The 22962-nt window shown below is 43.0% G+C and overlaps 1 protein-coding gene and 1 long non-coding RNA gene across 2 annotated transcripts in view; both read right to left on the bottom strand.

The window, feature by feature from the left end:
* Nucleotides 1-2094, bottom strand: part of LOC124003536 (prickle-like protein 2) — a 75133-nt gene extending 73039 nt beyond the window's left edge. The window contains 1 exon segment of the mRNA XM_046311867.1: nucleotides 2008-2094. Coding sequence (XP_046167823.1) covers nucleotides 2008-2063 — 56 coding nt within the window. The 5' untranslated portion in view covers nucleotides 2064-2094.
* Nucleotides 2095-2397: 303 nt separating this feature from the next.
* LOC124003537 overlaps nucleotides 2398-22962 on the bottom strand; it is a 45910-nt gene continuing 25345 nt past the window's right edge. Inside the window, exon 6 of the long non-coding RNA XR_006833249.1 lies at nucleotides 2398-3662. This is a non-coding gene — a long non-coding RNA (uncharacterized LOC124003537). The remainder of the gene's footprint in view (nucleotides 3663-22962) is intronic.

Below are 22962 nucleotides of genomic sequence, written 5' to 3' on the forward strand. Positions count from 1 at the left end.
ACAGCCCTGGGATTTGAAGGTCCTGGGTTTGCCTACCGCAGACCCGCTCCCCACCTCCGTTTCCCGACACACACACCAAGAGCGTGTGCTTATTGTTATTTACTTGGTGTCTCTTAAAAGAGCCTTTGGGTTCATTGGGCATCATTGAGTGGCAAGGGTCAGAGTGTGATGTGTACTAGTACTATTGTGGTGTCTTGCTACCATGGAGGAGAGAACAGTGGAGAGACCAGTTCTCAAACTCTCAAGGAAGTGGTCGTTGTCCTCACTGTCAGATGCACGCCATCCCTATGGTACAAATGCACTTGATAAGTTGTACAGGTTGTAAATGTTTCTCCTTTTCAGGCACCTTCTGTCATTTGAGAAGCATGAAATTGGTCAAGCTGGCCAATGTGGAGCTGACAAATGACTTACGCTTATTCATATGCCCATTATCAGTAGTACTTATGTATGTTCTATTCCCAACCTGTGAGTACTCGCATCTGTTTCTTATATTTATACTGCCATTTATAAATGTGGGAATGTGTGCCATTTTACTGGAGTTGGACAGCGGTGTACAGCATTAGTAAGAACGTTTGGAGCTAAAGGATTTAGAGCGCCTATCCATTGTCAGATTTGTACGTACGTATTCTTCAAAGTGTTTTGTACTCGTCTAATGACTTTGTATTTTACAGGTGCTTCTCGGCCGTTTGTCATTTGTTTGTTTTAGGAGTTACCAAAATTGCTATTGACTAGCCACAGGGTTATACAGGCTTTTTTGTTCAAGCCCAGTGCTACCACACCTGATTCTATGAACTGTTCATCAAGACCTCAGCTGTTCATCGAGAATCAGGTTTGTTAAAACTGGGCATGAACAAGAACGCCTGCATAACCCTGTAACTCTTCAAGAGCAATTGTGGCCATGCTTGAATTCTATGTATAAAGTTTACTATATCTGATGAATGTACGTTTGATTGTAAATTGTATATTTTATACTAATTCACTATAGTTTACAGGTAATGTAGTACTAGGCCTTTCTTCAGTAAACTTTAAAGTACATTTCCATGTAAATAGGTAATGGGTAGATGATTATTTTGTGTATTTTACAGGAGCCATTTCAATTGTCTTGTTAAGAGATCAGGGAACAAATGTCTAGTTTACTCCATATTGGCATAAATGGGTTTCAGTTTTTTCGCTTCCCTCTGGAAAAACAGCTGTTAATATTAAATGAATACTAATAACTACATTATTTCTGTTGCCATTTGTCATTGTGTACTATTACTTTACTTGTATTGCTTTGTTTAGCTGTATTATAATGTTGTATAATCACCTTCAGATGTAAAAGCCATGGAAATTAAAAACAAAAAACTACATTGGTCTGAAAAAGAAAGTCAATTCAGATGAGCACCACAATGCATACTTCACCCATGCTCTACCAACACACAGCTTTGACTTACTACAGTAGCTATGCTGGTCTATTGTACTTCCAACAATGTGTAGGCAGGTTGCTTAGGATTCATACTCTTCAGAGGGATAACGGACAATGGTGTCCTGCGATTAAAATAACATAAACATAAACACATAAAAACGTTCACAAGTTTGGGGTCACTTAGAAATGTTATTTTAGAAAGAAAAGCACATTTTATGTCCATTAAAATAACATAAAATTGATCAGAAATATAGTGTAGACATTGTTAATGTTGTAAATGACTATTGTAGCTGGAAACGGCTGATTTTTTAATGGAATATCTACATACTGTAGGCATACAGAGGCTTATTAATCAGCAACCATCACTCTTGTGTTCCAATGGCACGTTGTGTTAGCTAATACAAGTTAACATTTTAAAAAGGCTAATTGATCATTAGAAAACCCTTTAGCAATTATGTCAGCACAAAAACAAGGACCCCAAACTTTTGAACGGTAGTATATATAGATAGATATAATTAGGCTGTTTGTATTTTTAGACATAGGCCAATTGTAAATGTGTATTGTAGCGTCATCATCTTTATTGCAAAAATAATTATAAATACCAGTGTTGTAGCACTTGAGAGCAGTCTTGGTCTTGGGTCTGGTCTTGAGACCACATTGAGTGTCTCGGTCTTGTCTCAGTGTCTTGAGTCGGTCTCGGAAAGGGAGGACTCATCATTTCTTCCAGAGACCAGCGGAGTAAAACAAACTCTGAATTATTAGCTTCCACTCAGTCAGTGCATAAAACCGCTTTGCCAGGCCAAATATATACACTCCATTCTTGAAACATGAACATTTTACTGCAGTGGGCTAAATCAGGATCACACAGAGGTATTCTTGGTAGTCTTAAACAAATATACTTAGAAACAAAAGTACAGTATACACCTCGTTATGGCCTTTAAAAAAAGTAGACACCTGTACCATGTCAGATATAGAGTTGACATTTATTCAATTTTTAGTTTGCATCCCAATATTGCACTTTATATACATCACATAATACTGAAATATGATAACACTGACAAACACCAGATTTTTTGTTGTTGTATATAAATAATCTTTATTAATTATGCAAGTACGGAAATAATAACGTAAAGTAACAATGTTTATTACAGCAACAGGGTAAAGGTACAGGACGCCAGGCAGGGTCAGGGGCAGGCAGAGTGGTCAGGCGGGGGGGCTCAGGGTCAGGACAGGTAAGGGTCAAAACCAGGAGAACGAGAAAAGAGAGACTGGGGAAAAGCAGGTGCTGATACAAAAACCGCTGATGACTCGACAAACAAGACGAACTGGCAGACAAACAGGAACACCGGTATAAATACACAGGGGATAATTGGAAAGATGGGCAACCACTGGAGGGGGGTGGAGACAATCACAAAGACAGGTGAAACCGCTCAGGGTGTGAAACACACAAGTTATTTTCAAAGATAAAAAAAAACTATTCCACCACCACTCTTGCTGTTGAAAGTTATTCTTGAAAAGGGAGAGGCCAACAAATTAGCAACATCCTCTTCGATACACCTGCTGGAGCCGTTGCAAACTATCCTACAACAAAAACTAGCAAGCTAGACCGTGGGACAACTACTGCTCACAATTGCGCAGTGTTTTTACGTTTTTGTGAAAACAGTCACACCTATTTCAAGTCAAAATGTGATTGGTTGATTACACCGTCACTCAACATTTTTCCCTTAATACAGTTGAATGGCAGATGCCTTCTATCTAGCTTCTGGTGCCTTGCCAATGGCTGACTTGGCTAGCTATATTTATCTCCCCTGAGAGACCACCAAAGAAAAGTCCACATTGGATCTTTTTTCTCTTTAGTCTTAACTTTCCAACTAAAACTGTAGAGATTAAATCAGAACATCATTGAAAAGAATAATAATATTTTATAAATCCTTACCCCTTCTCTGAAGGCATTAAGGCCCTCATTGTTTCCCACTGTGTTTGGGTTAGTAATACATTTGTAGACTGTCTCTATTTTCTCTCAGCATACATTTTATGTACACCATTCTGAATGTCTAAAGAATCCATATGTTGTTCTGAAATATGAACACAGAAATATTGGACATTTTCAACTCTGTTATTATTTTTCTGGTCTCAGATCCCGCGTCCCCTTCCCGGTCTGGACTCTGTCTCGACCCCTTCTGGTCTTGGTCTTGACTCGGACTAGATTTTCTCCGGCCTTGGATCGGTCTCACTTTAGGTGGTCTCCAACACAACACTAACAAATACACACATAACTTTAAGCTGCTACATAGTCATATGACAGAGGTAATTAACTGTCCATTGTTCAGCACAGGATATGATAAAACAGGACCATGCTTGAAAAGTATTACTCTGGTAAGCTAACGGTTACAGAAATGAGGAATGCAGACAGGCTCTATAGACCTCTATATCTTTATGAGTGACTGTGTCAAACACACCACCTCCTGTTATGTTGGGTACCTACTGACTCAAAAATGTGTTATGAAAAATGTACTTTCAATTACATGTATTTTTAAAATAAATATTGAAGGAAATACAGGCAGGCACCACATTACTACATGACAAAACTGCTCATTCAATCAAGCCTGATGGTGTTGTAAGTATAAAACTAAAGCTTGCTTTCATTTAAAAAAAGAAAGAAAGCTTGAAATGGTAGTGGGAATGGGGTAATGTCTTAATGTGGGGTGGGAAGAATGCTATACATTACCTTGTATCTGGTATAAATCACATTATTGTGGCAGAACCTCCTCTAAGAGTATGAATTAAGCTGTTTGAAAAGGTTTGAATCCTAAGCAACATGCCTACACATGGTTGGAAGTACAATAGACTGTAGGCTGGAAAACCTTGGTAGAGCATGGGTGAAGTACACATTGTGTTGCTCATGTGAATTTCAGACCAATGCCTACTTCTCACTGAAAACAGTTTTTTGCTTTTAATCGCAACAAGGTTAGTGTATGTGGTCATGCAGAGGAAATGCTAAAGACGTGACTCTCCCCTCCTCCACCCCATCCCTCCATCACCCATCCCACTGCCCACAGAGGTTAACTCGTTGTCTGCCCCTCAGGACTAAATTAAGTGATCAATCAATTGCTCAGTCTCACTGAGAGAGGGGAACATGGGCCAACAGCACACACATTCTGTAGAGTGGTAGAGGCAGCTAACTGCCCGAGTGAAAGGAGAGTGTGTGTTTATCACAAGCCGTTCTGAGATAATCATGAGCCATCTGCCTTATAAGGGGACTTGAAAAAAAGACATGACTATTATAACATGCAAAAATAAACAGCATGGTACAATGTAATACAAATGATTTAAAAATGTCACAGACTACTCATCAAGAGTCTTTTATATACCCATAGTGCACCAAAGAATTGTGGGTTGGCAACTTGGCAAAGGTAATCAATGGTGACGGAAGTAATGAGCTGGTACAAGATAGTTAGTGCCCACATATCTGAATCAATATTGTCTTCTCACCCATACCGGTGAAAAGAGAGAGCAAAGACCAATATAACACAATAACACGGCTGTAGCTATTAAAGCCATCTCTCACAAAGTAAATGTGTCACGCAGACAATGGGCTTTGACATCCCATACACATAACAGAGAATCCTCACGATTAAGAACTCTGCTTCCGTCTCTTGCTGGGAATCTGCTTTCTTCTCCGATTCTGAAGCCATTAGAGAGACAGCTGGCAGACAGAGTGACATGGTACAATAGAGTATCAAAGGAACCCCATTGCTTCAGCCTACAGTATAAGCATGTCTAGACTGTAGTAGAGCATTAGGAGCTCATATAGAGCAGAATCCTGTCTGAGACTACCCTGATGCAGAGCCTAACCACAGCAAGGAGTGTGCTAAGGATGGAAGCTCTGATCCAGGCTATCCACACTGGGCCAATTACGGGCTCGGACTGTCAGCTCACTGGCACATTACCATGCCTAGGTTACCCTTTCAGACCCCAGAGGAGAGGCCCGCTTCAGGCGTCCTCATGCTTCCCATCTGAAACATTTAGAGCATATATTATGAAAACATTGTGACGTTTTCGTTCCTTTAGGTCTCCGGCAAGGTTTTTTTGGGCTGTTTGTGCGCAACATTTTCTTTGCTGAGGCAAGCCCAAGTTTGGTAACTGAAGTCTACACCCCTTCGTCAGTGATTGATCAACAGTAGGGATTCTTCAATTAAGTGTTTGTTGTCATTCAACAAGAGATGACTCGTTTTCATGTAAACATTTTCACTTGAGAAATACTGCACCAAACATCTTAGTTAGATGTAAAATTGTGTGACTAAGACCTCCTTGGCAAAAACAACAAAATGAATTATCTTAGGTTAGTTCTGAGAGAGACAAAAAGTACTATTGCTGCTTTTTCCTCGTTTTTCAAGGGAAGGTATTTTAAGGGAGTAGGCGAGGCACAGACGTACACTTCGCCTAGCCATTCTGCTAGGAGCAAACCAAACCTAGTACGCCTTTAGACCACAGGCTGACCGTCAGCCAAGATGGAGAGAGAGAGGGGGGAGGTGAAGAAAGGAGAGAGAGACCAATCCCCCCCTCTCTGCACTGCCCTGGCAGTGAGCCCTTTGGCAGGCCCTCTGGTATCCATTGCGTCTGGGTAATACTGGGGGTGGAAGGCGATGTGGGAGGGGGCTGAAAATCACCCAAAATGTCAGATGAGAAGAGAGCAAGGTTAAACCAACACTGAAACTTTGGAACGAGTTTCATGCAATCCATTGAGAAAGAGACACAGAGAGAGATAAAGAGAGATGTTGAGAAATACAGAGAGAGAGATATAGAGAGAGATGGGGGGGACAGAGATCTACAGTATGACTGCAGAACAAAGTTAGCCGAGGTCAGAGAGAAGACAGATGTCTCTGACAGCTGTTTCTGATCTGTGTATTCTCAGAACAAAGGGAGATGAGAAAAGTTTAAATGACAGAAGTCAACCTGGGGAAAGTCCACACTAGAACCCCTGAGGCAAAGAGTCATACTGTATATATAGATAAACTACTGTATGTATAGGCGATAAGTTCGCCCCTGTAGTGCAGGGCTCAAGGGGTTAAAGTCCAGCGGTGTTCCTGCCACTTAGTCTCACAATGCCCAGCTGTTTGCCTCTCCAGAAAGCCAATGAAAATGCCAGGCTGCAGTTTAGACGTTCCAGAACACAGACTCTGGGGACTGGGATCAGAGCTGGGGATCAAGCCACTGCTACAAAAGGCTCAAGTCCATCCTTTCATCCCCCCCTCCACCCTTCATAGTCTCCTCCGTCCATCTACTCCTCCTCTCCAGACATGTCCTCTCTCCAGGGATAGTTGGAGGCGCGCACACATACGCATAGTCTGTGACAGTAAAGAGGCAGCCTCTGTCCCAGACTTGTCAGTCAGTGTGTCTTTATTAACCGCTGGCCGGCTGAGCCACTCCCCTCCCGACAGAGGAAGAGAGCTCACAGTACACACAAGCTAATGAGCTATACACAGTAGTCGCCACATCTGTCAATCACACTCAGCACCAAGGCGGGGAGTCGCATAGAGAAATCAGTGTCTGTTTAAAATAATATAACGAACTGGTCGATTCTGGGGACAGTGAGCGTTGTAGCAGTGATCGTTATTATGTTGATGAGAGTTTTGGTCATTTCAGTTAGTGGAGGAGATGGAGAGAGTGATAGAGATTGAGGGAGCCTTGACCTCATCCTAACTTTACGCCATAAACAGACAGTGATGATACAGCCTGGGTGTCTCATCTCATTCCCCCTGTCTACTGGCCACACGTTTCACCTGAAAGGATAGGTCAAAGCTATTCAACATGGTGGAGATAGATGGCTCCATAACTATGTTGATGAAGCTCCAGAATACTGTTCTCTCAAGGGTAGCACTCTTTCAGATCTGTGGTCACCAAAGGAAACTAAAACAAGACTATGTCCTGTTAGAACCCTGATCTATCCATCGAGTTGGGAGTGTTCTCGCCACAGTGAACAGGAGGTGAGAGGGTCATGGGGCTGAGACTCCTGAGTCAGTTCCCGGCAGCCAGTCCTCGGAAGGAGGGAGATACTGACTGTATAACCACAGAATGCAGCCAGTCAGCCAGTCAGCCAGTCAGCCAGTCAGCCAGTCAGTCAGTCAGCCAGTCAGCCAGTCAGCCAGTCAGACCATCACAGCTGAGCTACAGCTCTAGACCTCTGCTGCCACTGATTATAGACCGTCCATCTGCTACACATTCACAGGGTGGGCATTGAGCACGATCCATTTACTGCCTCATCCTTTATTATACATCATGGGATTCAGTCAGAGAGGTTGTTAGAGACAGTGGCTCTGAGGTCTTCAACCACACCGAGGTCAGATCCAGAGACACATAATCCAGCTACCCCTGACTAACATCTCTAACCTACAGCAGTGAATGGGCTATGCACTAAGTAAGCAAACTCTAGTTAGCGTGTTTGGATTATCTCTCTGTGTTAAGGGGGATGATGACGTTAAGTCTTCTATGACCAATGCTCTAATAATGTACACATCTCCACAGAGAGTCATGATGAAAGGACAAGGGTAAGAAGAGGCATCTGAAAGGTCACAAATCAACAAGGCCCACTGGGAGAACGACAAAGCTTATTTCACTGGAGTCTGGGGCGGCAATAAAATACAGAATATGGAAAGAAGATGATTTTTGCTTGTGTCTTCCACACATTTGAGATGCCTTAGTTTGGCAGCCAGAGAGCGTGTGATGAGCTGTGGTAAAGACCACTGCCTCGCGAATCCTAACAATGCATTTTCTTCTGATGTCCTGGGGGTATAAACACATGAAATGCTTTTTTGCTCATCAGCAAGCACATCTGAGAACAGCCAAACCAATCTCTCCAAACCCAATCTACAATGATGCAAAACACATGCTCCCTCCTTTCCTTCCTCCTCTCATCTAAAACACATTGCCTCCCTCAAAAGTGTCCCGAACAAATGCAAGTGGTCACACCCATATAATCGAACAGCCCCCCCCCCCCTTCACCCCTGGTCACTGGGGACCAGCACTGTGTGACACAATGACATTATCAATCAGCAGATATTGATTCTATTGACAGTGTCCATAAGAGTCTATGATGTTACCTCCCACTCTTCCTCTCCTCCTTCATGCTTCTCTCCCTAAACATTTCATCCTCCATCTTTGTGTCCACATCTTTCTCTTAATTTTCACTTCATCTCTCCCTTCCTCACATGCTCAGTCTATAGATCCTATCTACTAACCCAATCAGACAGCACAAAATGATACTTTCCTTGGGGGCCACTGTGTATAGCCTTATGAATATTTAATTTACTATGATTCACTTTCTGTGCATGCATAATGCACAGGTTAGCATTCGTTGTCATGAATCTGGTTCTTGAGGCAGCTCTGCAGTCGTCACTAGCTGGCACAAAGTCATAAAATCTCATTTCAAACCTAACCTTAACCACACTGCTAACATTAACGCCTAACCACCCTGCTAACCCTAATGCCTAACCTGAACCTTAAATAAATTTTTACAATGTAGCCTAGTTTGACTTTGCAGCTGGCCTCACTAAGGGGGAAATCGCTCAGTTCTGCCTCCAGGACAAGACTCATGACAATAAATGTCAACCTGCGCATAATGCAGTGATTGTTTAAAGAAGAGGGTATCAAATTAGGGAAAATAAGACGCTGAAAATAAACTAAAATTGAAAATGAGATCACAGTAGGCCGGTAAAACCCCTAGAAGAAAACAGATCTCTTTTGACAGAGAACTGCTAAGATGTAAGCAATGAGGGAGAACCATTAGTGAGGCTAGAATCTGAACTGGACAGGAAGCAGAGGGCGAAATTACACTCCAGAGGAAGACAGAGCCGTTTTACACACTATCAGAGGGATGGAAAAGGCAATAAGCTCCCTGACAGCAACGTGTAAACTTCATGAAGCCAGTGTCAGTTCCTCTCCCAGTTCCGCATGAGTGATTTTTATCTCTCCGAAAAGCACGGTCCTTCTCACGCCTATCATACTGCTCCCCCCCAACCCCCTATCCCTCCGCACAGAACAGAGAAATACCGGTGATGCATTTACATGTGCCACATGGGATGGCCAGAATCCAATTTCACACAGACAGATGTCATATATTAGACTCTCCAAGGAAGCCAAACATCTATTCAGCCGAACATCCTTTCCTTTGAGAGAGAGAGAGAACGAACAGACAGAGAAAAGGAGTAAGGGAGAGAGCTAGCGCAAGGCCATAGACCTTCCCTCTGGTCTTTGGGGTAGGTATGTAGGAGAGGAACAATGGGATGATCAGTGGGCCCTGGAAAGCAGGCACTCAAAGGCTACCTTTGTCTGTGAAGTGAGGAGCAGGACAGCAGGCCCCAACACACATGAACGTAAAAGAGAACACAGAGTGGAGACCTTAACAACAAGCAATAGAAGCAGCGACAGAGTGGGGTCACTTCACTGTAATGTGACCTGGCTACTGTAGCCATCTATCCCTCTTTCACAATTACAGCAGCCAGCCAACCAGCCCCTTCTCCTTACAATTCAATCATTTCTCCAATGAAAGGCTATTAAATTGCTATTTTACTTTCTGGCGTATTTAAAGAACTTGGCACAATAAGTGGTTGTCCGATCAGCTATTATGATGTGATGGTGCTGACCTGTACAAGTCCGTTTGAAAGGAGAGGGCTGGATGGGAGATGGAATATGTGTAATCAATTGAAGAGCTGGTCCTCAAAGACATGAGGGATTTGACTGGCTGAGGAACTAAAATCTGCTCTACATGACTACATAACCATTAACACCAAAATAATATGATGTATTTTGTTTAATGATGTATACTATGTAGTCTAATATTTCAAGACAAATATTCGACACAGGAAGCAAAATATCATTATGCATGCACACTGTAGGTACACTCGTATAAGGACCCTCTCAAATAGGCGTCCATATCTGTAATTACTGTCTTATAGGTCAGCTGAGGGATGACAGACAGCAGGCGAGACACCACCAAGTGAGCTGACGCGAGGCATCTCTCTATGGACCTGGGGGATAGTGATCGCTCACGCACGAACGAATGCACGCATGCAAGCACACACGTCACTCTCCCACTTTCCCTCAGTGCTGGGGTGTCCTATCTGGGTCCAGGTCTGGCTGTTCATGGTTCAGGGGTTCTAACTCAGATGAGCTGTTGATTCCCTAGTGGCAGAAAACAGATTATACGTTTTAATAAGATTTATCACCACCCTGGTGAAGGTTGAACATGGGCAGAAACACAAATTCAGGGAATGATTCATTTTATATTTGGAATTTTGCCTCTCTGGCTCGGTCCTTCTACAGTACAGTATGTGCTGGTAGCACAGTAAGTACGGAAGCTGTCCTGAAACTACAAAAACATGTGAGGGGAGCAAGATACATTTCTGGGGACAGAAAAGGAGAGTCAAACAAGTGAAAATCCAGAGGGAGAGAAAATAATATTAGGTAGGATTATCCTTACTTTATGTTCTATTCTCCAGATCACTCAGTCTTCTCACTCACTCTAATTCCCTGTCTTTCCCTCTCTCACCCACACATCACTTGTTTAACCCTTAATGTCTTGAGGAAGGCTGTAGTGATCTAGCTGATAAACTAATGGACCTCTGTGTCTAATCATTTTCACCCTAACATTAGGACTAGGTCTGCCCGATCAGACCCTGCAGAGCCTTATAAAGTATACAGATCTGATGTTTGAGACAGAGACAGACAAAACAAAGCGTTGTCCTGCCCCAAGGGAGTTTTACAAATGACTTGAATGATTAGATGATTGGAAAAATGGATGAGTGGAATGAATAGTTCATTAGATATTTATATGGATCTGCACATTTGTGGAAGCTAAAAATACAGTATCAGGTGATGGAAAACACTCCCGTCTTCTCGATTCTCCTTTTGTGCTGTTTAGATCACAGACTAGTCTTTTCTCCACAGCTTGACAGTTTATACTGTACACACCAGACAATTGATACTGCTGAAACCCACAATGTAGCACAAAGTATAGCTATCTTGGAAGACAAATCTATGCTTTTCCATATTAAATACAGCATCTGTCTTCTGCCTGACTGATGAGTATGAGTGGAGAGGCGCAGACAGGAGTGGTGAAAAGGGATGAGCGAGAGGATGAGCGAGAGGATGAGCGAGAAGGGGCACATGGGGTCAGGTTAGAGAGCTGTCATTGTACTGATTCTCGAATCACGTCTGTACCATGGAAACAAGCATTCAGGATAGATTCACCTCTGCCTCATTCCTTCTCAGGCTCAATGTCTTCCCTGCCATCTCCTTGCTCCAGGGTTCCATACTGTGATCAAAACAGTCATATTTGTGACCGTTTGACTGGCAGTGTGATACACGTTTTACTGGTTCAGAATTAACTTCTTTTTAATCATCATGATTTATTCAAACAGTAATGTGCAATTGACCACAAATAAACCAACTTTATGAAAAGGCAACAACGGCATGGGATTGTCCCAGTCTGTGCGTCAGGGCTCGGCATACAGGAGAGGTTTTGGAAAACCTCCGGGCCAGCCGCCAGTAAACAATAATATTGTAATAATGCTATTTTTAATATAGGCTATCGAATTGATTATAAAAAAAACAGATGGATCCCCGAAGCTGTTTGTTCATTATGTTGATTATTTATCACACGCGCTGCACATATATAGCCTATAGAAATGATATAGGGCAGAGAGAGCTCGCTGCTCTCAAACAGCTGGTTGTTGCGTGGAGTGAAGACCGACAGAGGTAAGGATAGGAAAGCGGTGGAAATGATGTTCCAAGTTATGATATATACCAGTAAATGCTAAGGCAAGAATGGGTATGCAAAACAGGTATTTAAAAAGTTCAAAGTAACAGTTGGCTTTTCTAGGCTTTTCCAACCATAAAAAGTCATTGAAGTTACAGTACCTTCAGAATGTATTCACACCCCTTGACTTTTTCCACATTTTGTTACAGCCTGAATTTAAAATGGATTGAATTGAGATTTGTTGGTCACTGGCATACAATCAATACCTCATCATTATGTTTTTTGACATTTTTACAAATTAATAAAAATGAAAAGCTGAAATGTCTAGAGTCAAAAACTATTCAACCTCTGTTTTATGCCTAACTACATTCAGGAGTAAAATGTGCTTATTAACAAGTCATAATAAGTTGCATGGACTCACTTAGTATGCAATAATAGGGTTTAACATGGTTTTTGAATGACTACCTCATCTCTGTAACCAACACAAACAATTATCTGTAAGGTCCCTCAGTCGAACAGTGAATTTCAAACACAGAGTCAACCACAAAGACCAGGGAGGTTTTCCAATGCCTCGCAAAGAAGGGTAACTATTTTTGGATAAAAAAGGTTAAAAAACTAAACAAACATTGAATATCCCTTTGAGCAGGGTGAACTTATTGATTACTTTGGATGGTGTATCAATATTTCCCAGTCACTACAAAGATACAGGCGTCCTTCCTAACTCAGTGGCCTTAGAGGATGGAAACCCCGCAGGGATGTCACCATGAGGCCAATGGTGACACAGTTACATAGTTGAATGGCTGTGACAGGAGAAAGCTGAGGATGGATGAACAACATTGTAGTTACTCAACAAGACTAATCTAATTGACAGAGTAAAAACAAGGAAGCCTGTACAGAATAAAAATATTCCAAAATATGCATCCTGTTTGCAACAAGGCACTAAAGTAATACTGCAAAAAAATTGGTAAAGAAATTCATTTTTGGCTTGAATACAAAGTGTTATGTTTGGGAAATATAAAACACATTACTGGAGTATCTGAGTACCACTCTCCATATTTTCATATAGTGGTGGCTGCATCATGTTATGGGTATGCTTGTAATTGTTAAGGACTGGGGAGTTTTTCCAAGATATAAAAGAAACAGAATGGAGCAAAACACAGGAAAAATCCTAGACAAAAATCTGGTTCGGTATGCTTTCCACCAGACACTTGGAGGTGAATTCACTTTTCAGCGGGACAATAACCTAAAACACAAGGCCAAATCTACATTGAAGTTGCTTACCAAGAAGACAGTGAATGTTCCTGAGTGGCCAAGTTACAGTTGAATTTAAATCTGCTTCAACATTTATGGCAAGACCTGAAAATGGTTGTCTAGAAATGATCAACAACCAATTTGACAGAGCTTGAAACAAACATTTTGAAAATAATAAATGAGCAAATCTTGCACAATCCAGGTGTGGAAAGCTCTTAGAGATGTACCCAGAAAGACTCACAGCTGTAATGACTGTCAAAGGTGGTTCTAACATGTATTGACTCAGGGGGGTGAATACTTATATAATCAAGGTATATTCGTGTTCTATTTTTCATTGATTTTCTTTTTTTGCAAATGTTAGAATTTGACAACAAAATGTGGAAAAAAGTAAAGGAGTGTGAATACTTTCTGAAGGCTGTATGATAGCCGATTTACAAGTTAGGATTTCATATCTGATCTGTTTCCCACCGTTTCAATGGAAAGGTGTTGCGCTGCTCTGTTGTGCTTTTTGTGGTAAAACCACATAGGGTTATTATGAGCACGACAACATCAAATGTTGGTTCAACTTGGTTTTCTATACAGACCGGTCCATTACAAAAGGGAACATGGTTTTTGGATGCTTTCTCGTTTTAAAACGTAATACAGTAACCCCTCAAAACTCTTCAACATCTGAAATGGCGTGACTGACTAGCTCTTGCACAGACTCCATTAATGTGTTTGTGTTGGGAGCATGCATGTATTTAGTCAGGCAATGTCCACATTACTATGACATTTTAGAATGTAAAAATGATGTGAACGTCAATGCATAATGCCATTGGGTAGGCCTATTAAAGAATACATTAAGTACTAATGCATAATGCCATTGGGTAGGCCTATTAAAGAATACATTAAGTACTAATGCATAATGCCATTGGGTAGGCCTATTAAAGAATACATTAAGTACTAATGCATAATGCCATTGGGTAGGCCTATTAAAGAATACATTAAGTACTAATGCATAATGCCATTGGGTAGGCCTATTAAAGAATACATTAAGTACTAATGCATAATGCCATTGGGTAGGCCTATTAAAGAATACATTAAGTACTAATGCATAATGCCATTGGGTAGGCCTATTAAAGAATACATTAAGTACTAATGCATAATGCCATTGGGTAGGCCTATTAAAGAATACATTAAGTACTAATGCATAATGCCATTGGGTAGGCCTATTAAAGAATACATTAAGTACTAATGCATAATGCCATTGGGTAGGCCTATTAAAGAATACATTAAGTACTAATGCATACTTTTTCTATAAAGACAATTACAACAATTACATATAAAATGTAGAAGTATTCTTTTCATTTGCCACAGTAGCTTTCAGTTGGCACTGGACCGGTGTGCCACTGATAAATTTACCTGACTGTGGATCCCTGCTGTGTGCGTAGGGCCTATTTGTCTACCACTTTGTGTATCCATTAGTGATGCTAATGATAGCCTAACTTTTTCAGGTAGATGGAAAGGCAATTAATAGGTATATACAAAGTAGCATTCTGCCAGATTCTACCTGGCAGAATCTTTATTATTTGCATCAACCCAGTGGCCATTTGTTTTGAAAAATCCATCACAAGTTTGCTACATATGATTTGAATTGGAGGGTAAATATATACACTGCTCAAAAAAATAAAAGGGAACACTAAAATAACACATCCTAGATCTGAATGAATGAAATATTCTTATTAAATACTTTTTTCTTTACATAGTTGAATCTGCTGACAACAAAATCACACAAAAATGATAAATGGAAATCAAATGTATCAACCCATGGATGTCTGGATTTGGAGTCACACAAAATTAAAGTGGAAAACCACACTACAGGCTGATCCAACTCTGATGTAATGTCCTTAAAAGTCTAAATGAGGCTCAGTAGTGTGTGTGGCCTCCACGTGCCTGTATGACCTCCCTACAACGCCTGGGCATGCTCCTGATGAGGTGGCGGATGGTCTCCTGAGGGATCTCCTCCCAGACCTTGACTAAAGCATCCGCCAACTCATGAACAGTCTGTGGTGCAACGTGGTGTTGGTGGATGGAGCGAAACATGATGTCCCAGATGTGCTCAATTGGATTCAGGTCTGGAGAACGGGTGGGCCAGTCCATAGCATCAATGCCTTCCTCTTGCAGGAACTGCTGACACACTCCAGCCACATGAGGTCTAGCATTGTCTTGCATTAGGAGGAACCCAGGGCCAACCGCACCAGCATATGGTCTCACAAGGGGTCTGAGGATCTCATCTCAGTACCTAATGGCAGTCAGGCTACCTCTGGCGAGCACATGGAGGGCTGTGCGGCCCCCAAAGAAATGCCACCCCACACCATGACTGACCCACCGCCAAACTGGTCATGCTGGAGGATGTTGCAGGCTGCAGAACGTTCTCCACAGCGTCTCCAGACTCTGTCACGTCTGTCACATGTGATCAGTGTGAACCTGCTTTCATCTGTGAAGAGCACAGGGCGCCAGTGGTGAATTTGCCAATCTTGGTGTTCTCTGTCAAGTGTCAAACGTCCTGCACGGTGTTGGTGTTGGGCATGCACATTTGTGGCCTGCTGGAGGTCATTTTGGTTAGATCGTTGGACTAGTAACCGGAAGGTTGCGAGTTCAAACCCCCCGAGCTGACAAGGTACAAATCTGTCGTTCTGCCCCTGAACAGGCAGTTAACCCACTGTTCCCAGGCCGTCATTGAAAATAAGAATTTGTTCTTAACTGACTTGCCTGGTTAAATAAAGGTAAAATTCAAATTAAATTTTGCAGGGCTCCTCCTTGCACAAAGGCGGAGGTAGCAGTCCTGCTGCTGGGTTGTTGCCCTCCTACGGCCTCCTCCACGTCTCCTGATGTACTGGCCTGTCTCCTGGTAGCGCCTTCAAGCTCTGGACACTACGCTGACAGACACAGCAAACCTTGCCACAGCTCGCATTTATGTGCCATCCTGGATGAGCTGCACTACCTTGGCCACTTGTGTGGGTTGTAGACTCCGTCTCATGCTACCACTAGAGTGAAAGCACCGCCAGCATTCAAAAGTAACCAAAACATCATCCAGGAAGCATAGGAACTGAGAAGTGGTCTGTGGTCACCACCTGCAGAACCACTCCTTTATTAGGGGTGTCTTGCTAATTGCCTATAATTTCCACCTGTTGTCTATTCCATTTGCACAACAGCATGTGAAATTTATTGTCAATCAGTGTTGCTTCCTAAGTGGACAGTTTGATTTCACAGAAGTGTGATTGACTTGGAGTTACATTGTGTTGTTTAAGTGTTCCCTTTATTTTTTTGAACAGTGTATATACTGTATATATATATATCGTTTTTTACCAGACCTCCAGAATGGTCCCCTGATGTGGTTTAAATATTATCGTGGACTGTTATTTCTTACATTAGTACCCCAGGTCATCTTAGGTTTCATTACATACAGTCGATAAGATCAGCGTCAACTCACCATCAGTACGACCAAGAATATGATTTTCGCGAAGCGGATCCTGTGTTCTGCCTTACAACCAGGACAACGGAATGGATCCCAGCCGGCGACCCAAAAAAAACGACTCCGTAAAAGAGGGAAACGAGGCGGTCTTCTGGTCAGACTCCGGAGACGGGCACATCATGCACCACTCCCTAGCATTCTTCTCGCCAACGTCCAGTCTCTTGACAACAAGGTTGATGAAATCCGAGCAAGGGTAGCATTCCAGAGGGACATCAGAGACTAACGTTCTTTGCTTCACGGAACCATGGCTCACTGGAGAGACGCTATCGGAGGCGGTGCAGCCAGCGGGTTTCTCCACGCATCGCGCTGACAGAAACAAAGATCTTTCTGATAAGAAGAGGGGCGGGGGCGTATGCCTTATGGATAACGAGACGTGGTGTGATCACAGAAACATACAGGAACTCAAATCCTTCTGTTCACCTGATTTAGAATTCCTCACAATCAAATGTCGACTGCATTATCTACCAAGAGAATTCTCTTCGATTATAATAATAATAATAATATATGCCATTTAGCAGACGCTTTTATCCAAAGCGACTTACAGTCATGTGTGCATACATTCTACGTATGGGTGGTCCCGGGGATCGAACCCACTACCCTGGCGTTACAAGCGCCATGCTCTACCAACTGAGCTACAGAAGGACCATATTCCCCCCCAAGCAGACACATCGATGGCTCTGAACAAACTATTTGACTCTTTGCAAACTGGAATCCATACATGCATTCATTGTAGCTGGGGATTTTAACAAGGCTAATCTGAAAACAAGACTCCCTAAATTGTATCAGCATATCGATTGCGCAACCAGGGCGGGAAAAACCTTGGATCATTGTTATTCTAACTTCCGCGACGCATATAAGGCCCTGCCCCGCCCTCCTTTCGGAAAAGCTGACCACGACTCCATTTTGCTGATCCCTGCCTACAGACAGAAACTAAAACAAGAAGCTCCCACGCTGAGGTCTGTCCAACGCTGGTTCCACACTCCAAGACTGCTTCCATCACGTGGACTGGGATATGTTTCGTATTGCGTCAGATAACAACATTGACGAATACGCTGATTCGGTGTGCGAGTTCATTACATTCATCACCTCTACTTCACTGCAGCCGAGGTGAGTAAAAAATTTAAACGTGTTAACCCTCGCAAGGCTGCAGGCCCAGACGGCATCCCCAGCCGCACCCTCAGAGCATGAGCAGACCAGCTGGCTGGTGTGTTTACGGACATATTCAATCAATCCCTATACCAGTCTGATGTTCCCACATGCTTCAAGAGGGCCACCATTGTTCCTGTTCCCTAGAAAGCTAAGGTAACTGAGCTAAACGACTACCGCCCCGTTGCACTCACTTCCGTCATCATGAAGTGCTTTGAGAGACTAGTCAAGGACCATATCACCTCCACCCTACCTGACACCCTAGACCCACTCCAATTTGCTTACCACCCAAATAGGTCCACAGACGATGCAATCTCAACCACACTGCACACTGCCCTAACCCATCTGGACAAGAGGAATACCTATGTGAGAATGCTGTTCATCGACTACAGCTCGGCATTTAACACCAGAGTACCCTCCAAGCTCGTCATCAAGCTCGAGACCCTGGGTCTCGACCCCGCCCTGTGCAACTGGGTACTGGACTTCCTGACGGGCCGCCCCCAGGTGGTGAGGGTAGGCAACAACATCTCCACCCCGCTGATCCTCAACAATGTACTCCCTGTTCACCCATGACTGCGTGGCCACGCACGCCTCCAACTCAATCATCAAGTTTACGGACGACACAACAGTGGTAGGGTTGATTACCAACAACGACGAGACAGCCTACAGGGAGGAGGTGAGGGCCCTCGGAGTGTGGTGTTAGGAAAATAACCTCACACTCAACGTCAACAAAACTAAGGAGATGATTGTGGACTTCAGGAAACAGCAGAGGGAACACCCCCCTATCCACGTCGATGGAACAGTAGTGGAGAGGGTAGTAAGTTAAGTTCCTCGGCATACACATCCCAGACAAACTGAATTGGTCCACTCACACAGACAGCATAGTGAAGAAGGCGCAGCAGCGCCTCTTCAACCTCGGCTTGTCACCAAAAGCACTCACAAACTTCTACAGATGCACAATCGAGAGCATCCTGGCGGGCTGTATCACCGCCTGGTATGGCAACTGCTCCGCCCACAACCGTAAGGCTCTCCAGAGGGTAGTGAGGTCTGCACAACGCATCACCGGGGGCAAACTACCTGCCCTCCAGGACACCTATACCACCCGATGTTACAGGAAGGCCATAAAGATCATCAAGGACAACAACCACCCGAGCCACTGCCTGTTCATCCCGCTATCAACCAGAAGGCGAGGTCAGTACAGGTGCATCAAAGCTGGGACCGAGAGACTGAAAAACAGCTTCTATCTCAAGGCCATCAGACTGTTAAACAGCCACCACTAACATTGAGTGGCTGCTGCCAACACTAACATTGAGTGGCTGCTGCCAACACACTGACTCAACTCCAGCCACTTTAATAATGGGAATTGATGGGAAATGATGTAAAATATATCACTAGCCACTTTAAAACAAGGCTACCTAATATAATGTTTACATACCCTACATTATTCATCTCATATGTATACGTATATACTGTACTCTATATCATCTACTGCATCCTTATGTAATACATGTATCACTAGCCACTTTAACTATGCCACTTTGTTTACATACTCATCTCATATGTATATACTGTACTCGATACCATCTACTGTATCTTGCCTATGCTGCTCTGTACCATCACTCATTCATATATCTTTATGTACATATTCTTTATCCCCTTACACTGTGTATAAGACAGTAGTTTTGGAATTGTTAGTTAGATTACTTGTTGGTTATTACTGCATTGTCGGAACTAGAAGCACAAGCATTTCGCTACACTCGCATTAACATCTGCTAACCATGTGTATGTGTATTGATTTGATTTGACATTACGGGACATAGGCCAGTTCATTATCAATTACAGATATTTTTGTAAAAATAATATATATATATATATATATATATATATATATATATATATATATATATATTTTTTTTTTTAAATCGGTGAGATCAAATCATGTGCTGATGCCACCAACTGAATAAGTTGGTAGCAGCAGTGCCACCAGGGAAAAAAGTTAGTGTAGAAACCCTGCCTTGCTCCCTCTCTCGGCCTCTCTTTCTCCCTCTCACAGACCTTCTTTCTCTCCTTCACTCTCAATCTGTCCATCTCTGCTAACCCCTGGCTATACTCTCTATCTGAACAGAAATCATCAATAGACAGCTATTTGGTCCTGCATTTCACACACAAAAAGGAAGGATGACACTTTATTGAAAGTCTATTTCAGAGCTCAGACAGCCATAGACTGATGTCACAGGCCAAGTACCGCAGCACAGCTCTCTCTAAACAGTAGTCCATGATGACAAAGTTAGACTAATAAACTCTTAAATAAAGATGGCCCCATTTCACAAAATATATTCATTGCACTAGCATTGCATATTTTTCACCTGAAAAAAGACTGCCCCGTTCCTAAAAAATATGAACATTTTGGGAAAATGGAGCTCATTAGCTGGAAGTGAACTTGTTTTTTTTTTGCACTACAAAGGTTAGCAACTAGCAGATGCAAATCAATGTGAGCGAGAGATAAACAGAAAGAGGGCACAACTTCAAAGTGGCCTGGTGAGATAATGATTCCTTCTGTTGATCATGCAACAGGTCATCATAAATACCCCTTCCCATGGAGACTTACCCAGACTCTGCTGTAAAGCAGCCAATTTACACACATAAAACATGCATATAGACACACACACACACGGAAGCGCAAACACAAATGCATGCACACACACCAGCAAAGCCAATCTTTTCTTCAGGAAGTAGCTAAAGTTAAGGGTTAAGGTTGTGAAATATCCAGAGCACCAACTTTTCAAAGTTTCAACGATGATTTACATTCTGTTCCCTTGGACCTGCAGTCAGAGTCCATTTCCTTTAGTTCAAAGCCAGACTGCATCTCCTCTGAGCCAGGTGGACTAATTAAAGATGACATTAAATAAAACTAACACCGTCCACTTGGCATCTGCCTCTTACCAAGATCCCACCCAGCCTCCCTGTTTCACCAGCCTCACCCAGGCTACCTGCCCTGTTTCTCCCAGGTTTTACACCGGGCTGACTGCTCTCACACTCCAGGCAGCCCATCGGACCAGAGAAGCTCAGAGAGGGAAATGGCTGATGAAGCTCACCTGGGTCATTACACCCAATATCGTCAGATTATGACTGGTGAAGGAGAACAGCCAACCTACACTGTACTTATGCTCACACCAACATTGTGTATACACAACTACACAGTCCATGTGGTGGAGCCGTTTTATATTAGCCACTTGGAAGGTAAACTTTTACAGACGCGAGGGGTGCACACCGCTGGCTTATGCTGCTGCTCTGGCAGGGTTTGTGAGCAGCAGCATATGGGAGATATTTTAGTCACAACACAAATCACTAAGTAGTTCAGTCTGTTGAGTAGAGCTCTTAGCTTCGATGCTCCTCAACTCCTGGATTTGAACAATGCTGACGCTGGAGAAAGCTCTGCATACATCCCCAGACTGTACCCTTCATATCCTTCACTGTGTCCTAATGAGGTTTTAGGACAGAGGTATTAGGAATGGACTAGTTTTTCATTCATTACCATCTCTGTGAGAGCTTGGAAAGATCAACAAGGCAGAGCCTGCCAAAAATGCTAAAAAAAGTAGCCCGACTTCCAGCTCAGCGCATTGTGTGTATTTGTATTACTACTGTGTGTGTGTGTGTGTGTGTGTGTGTGTGTGTGTGTGTGTGTGTGTGTGTGTGTGTGTGTGTGTGTGTGTGTGTGTGTGTGTGTGTGTGTGTGTGTGTGTGTGTGTGTGTGTGTGTGTGTGTGTGTGTGTGTGTGTGTGTGTGTGTGTGTGAGAGAGAGAGATGGCACAGGAGCGGAACTCTGAAAAGCACATAGCATATCCAACACTATAAGACCCATGCAGTGCAGAAGCCTGCCAGAGAATCTCTTTCACGACACCTTAACTTTTCTCCACAGAGCCCCCTAGGAAAGATGTTACCCAACCATTTTGGAATAAAACAAGGTTGAGATGTGTTACATGTATAAAATTTATCCCAGTGTCGAGAAATCTCCATGCAGAAATGTCTCCCACAGTCAAAGTATGAAAAGTACTATTCAGTCTGCCTCTAACGGATTCAAATGTTTTCTACTTAAAATAACTACAGAGAACAAGTGACCTAAGACCCCACCAATCCACCAGTAATAAGACCAAGAATGCGGCTCGTAATGACCTCCTTCCATCTGATGAGAGTCAATCATACACTGCTCAGGCTCAGTGGGGAAAGAGCGAGAATGGCTACATGAATGTGTCTGATTGGCCATTGAGTAGCTCTGGACCTGGACTGGACTGTAGAGGCATCTGATTGGTATTAGTAAGGAGAGCGATGCCTGGTCTTGATATGAGCGTGCTGTCATTAGACTGGGATGTGAAGGCCACAGGGTGCTGGACAGGGGGTCACTGTGGGGTCCTACAGCCTCATACTGACTTCTGATTAATGAACTTGGTAGCCATTACCCAGCAGGCCAACGAGACGATTGTCAATTACAAATCGAAATAGGTCAAATGGCCTAGGCCTATGTAAAATGATATGTTGTCCTGCAAGCTATCCGTTAAGAGAATGTAGAGACTGAATGAAGTCCGTTTCCACCACGATTTCAGATAACCAGTCATTTTTCCCCAAACACAACACCACATTCTACATCCATTGCTAGTGTGTCTACTTTGAAACCCGAGTATGTCCCCCCCCCAACACACACTCACACCAAAATAGCTTCCACATGTGGACCTTTGACTAGTGCTTGACCCTATTAACCCAAAACAAGGCCTACTCATGACACCTCACTCCTGGTCCCAGCTCAGCTGATTCACTGACTGATAGTCACACACTGACGGACAGACAGAGACAGGCAGACAGACGGCTCCTATCAGAGCTGGTTCCTCATCTGCT

This window comes from Oncorhynchus gorbuscha, linkage group LG18 (genome assembly GCF_021184085.1).
Source record: "Oncorhynchus gorbuscha isolate QuinsamMale2020 ecotype Even-year linkage group LG18, OgorEven_v1.0, whole genome shotgun sequence".
In the NCBI taxonomy this organism is placed as follows: Eukaryota; Metazoa; Chordata; class Actinopteri; order Salmoniformes; family Salmonidae; genus Oncorhynchus; species Oncorhynchus gorbuscha.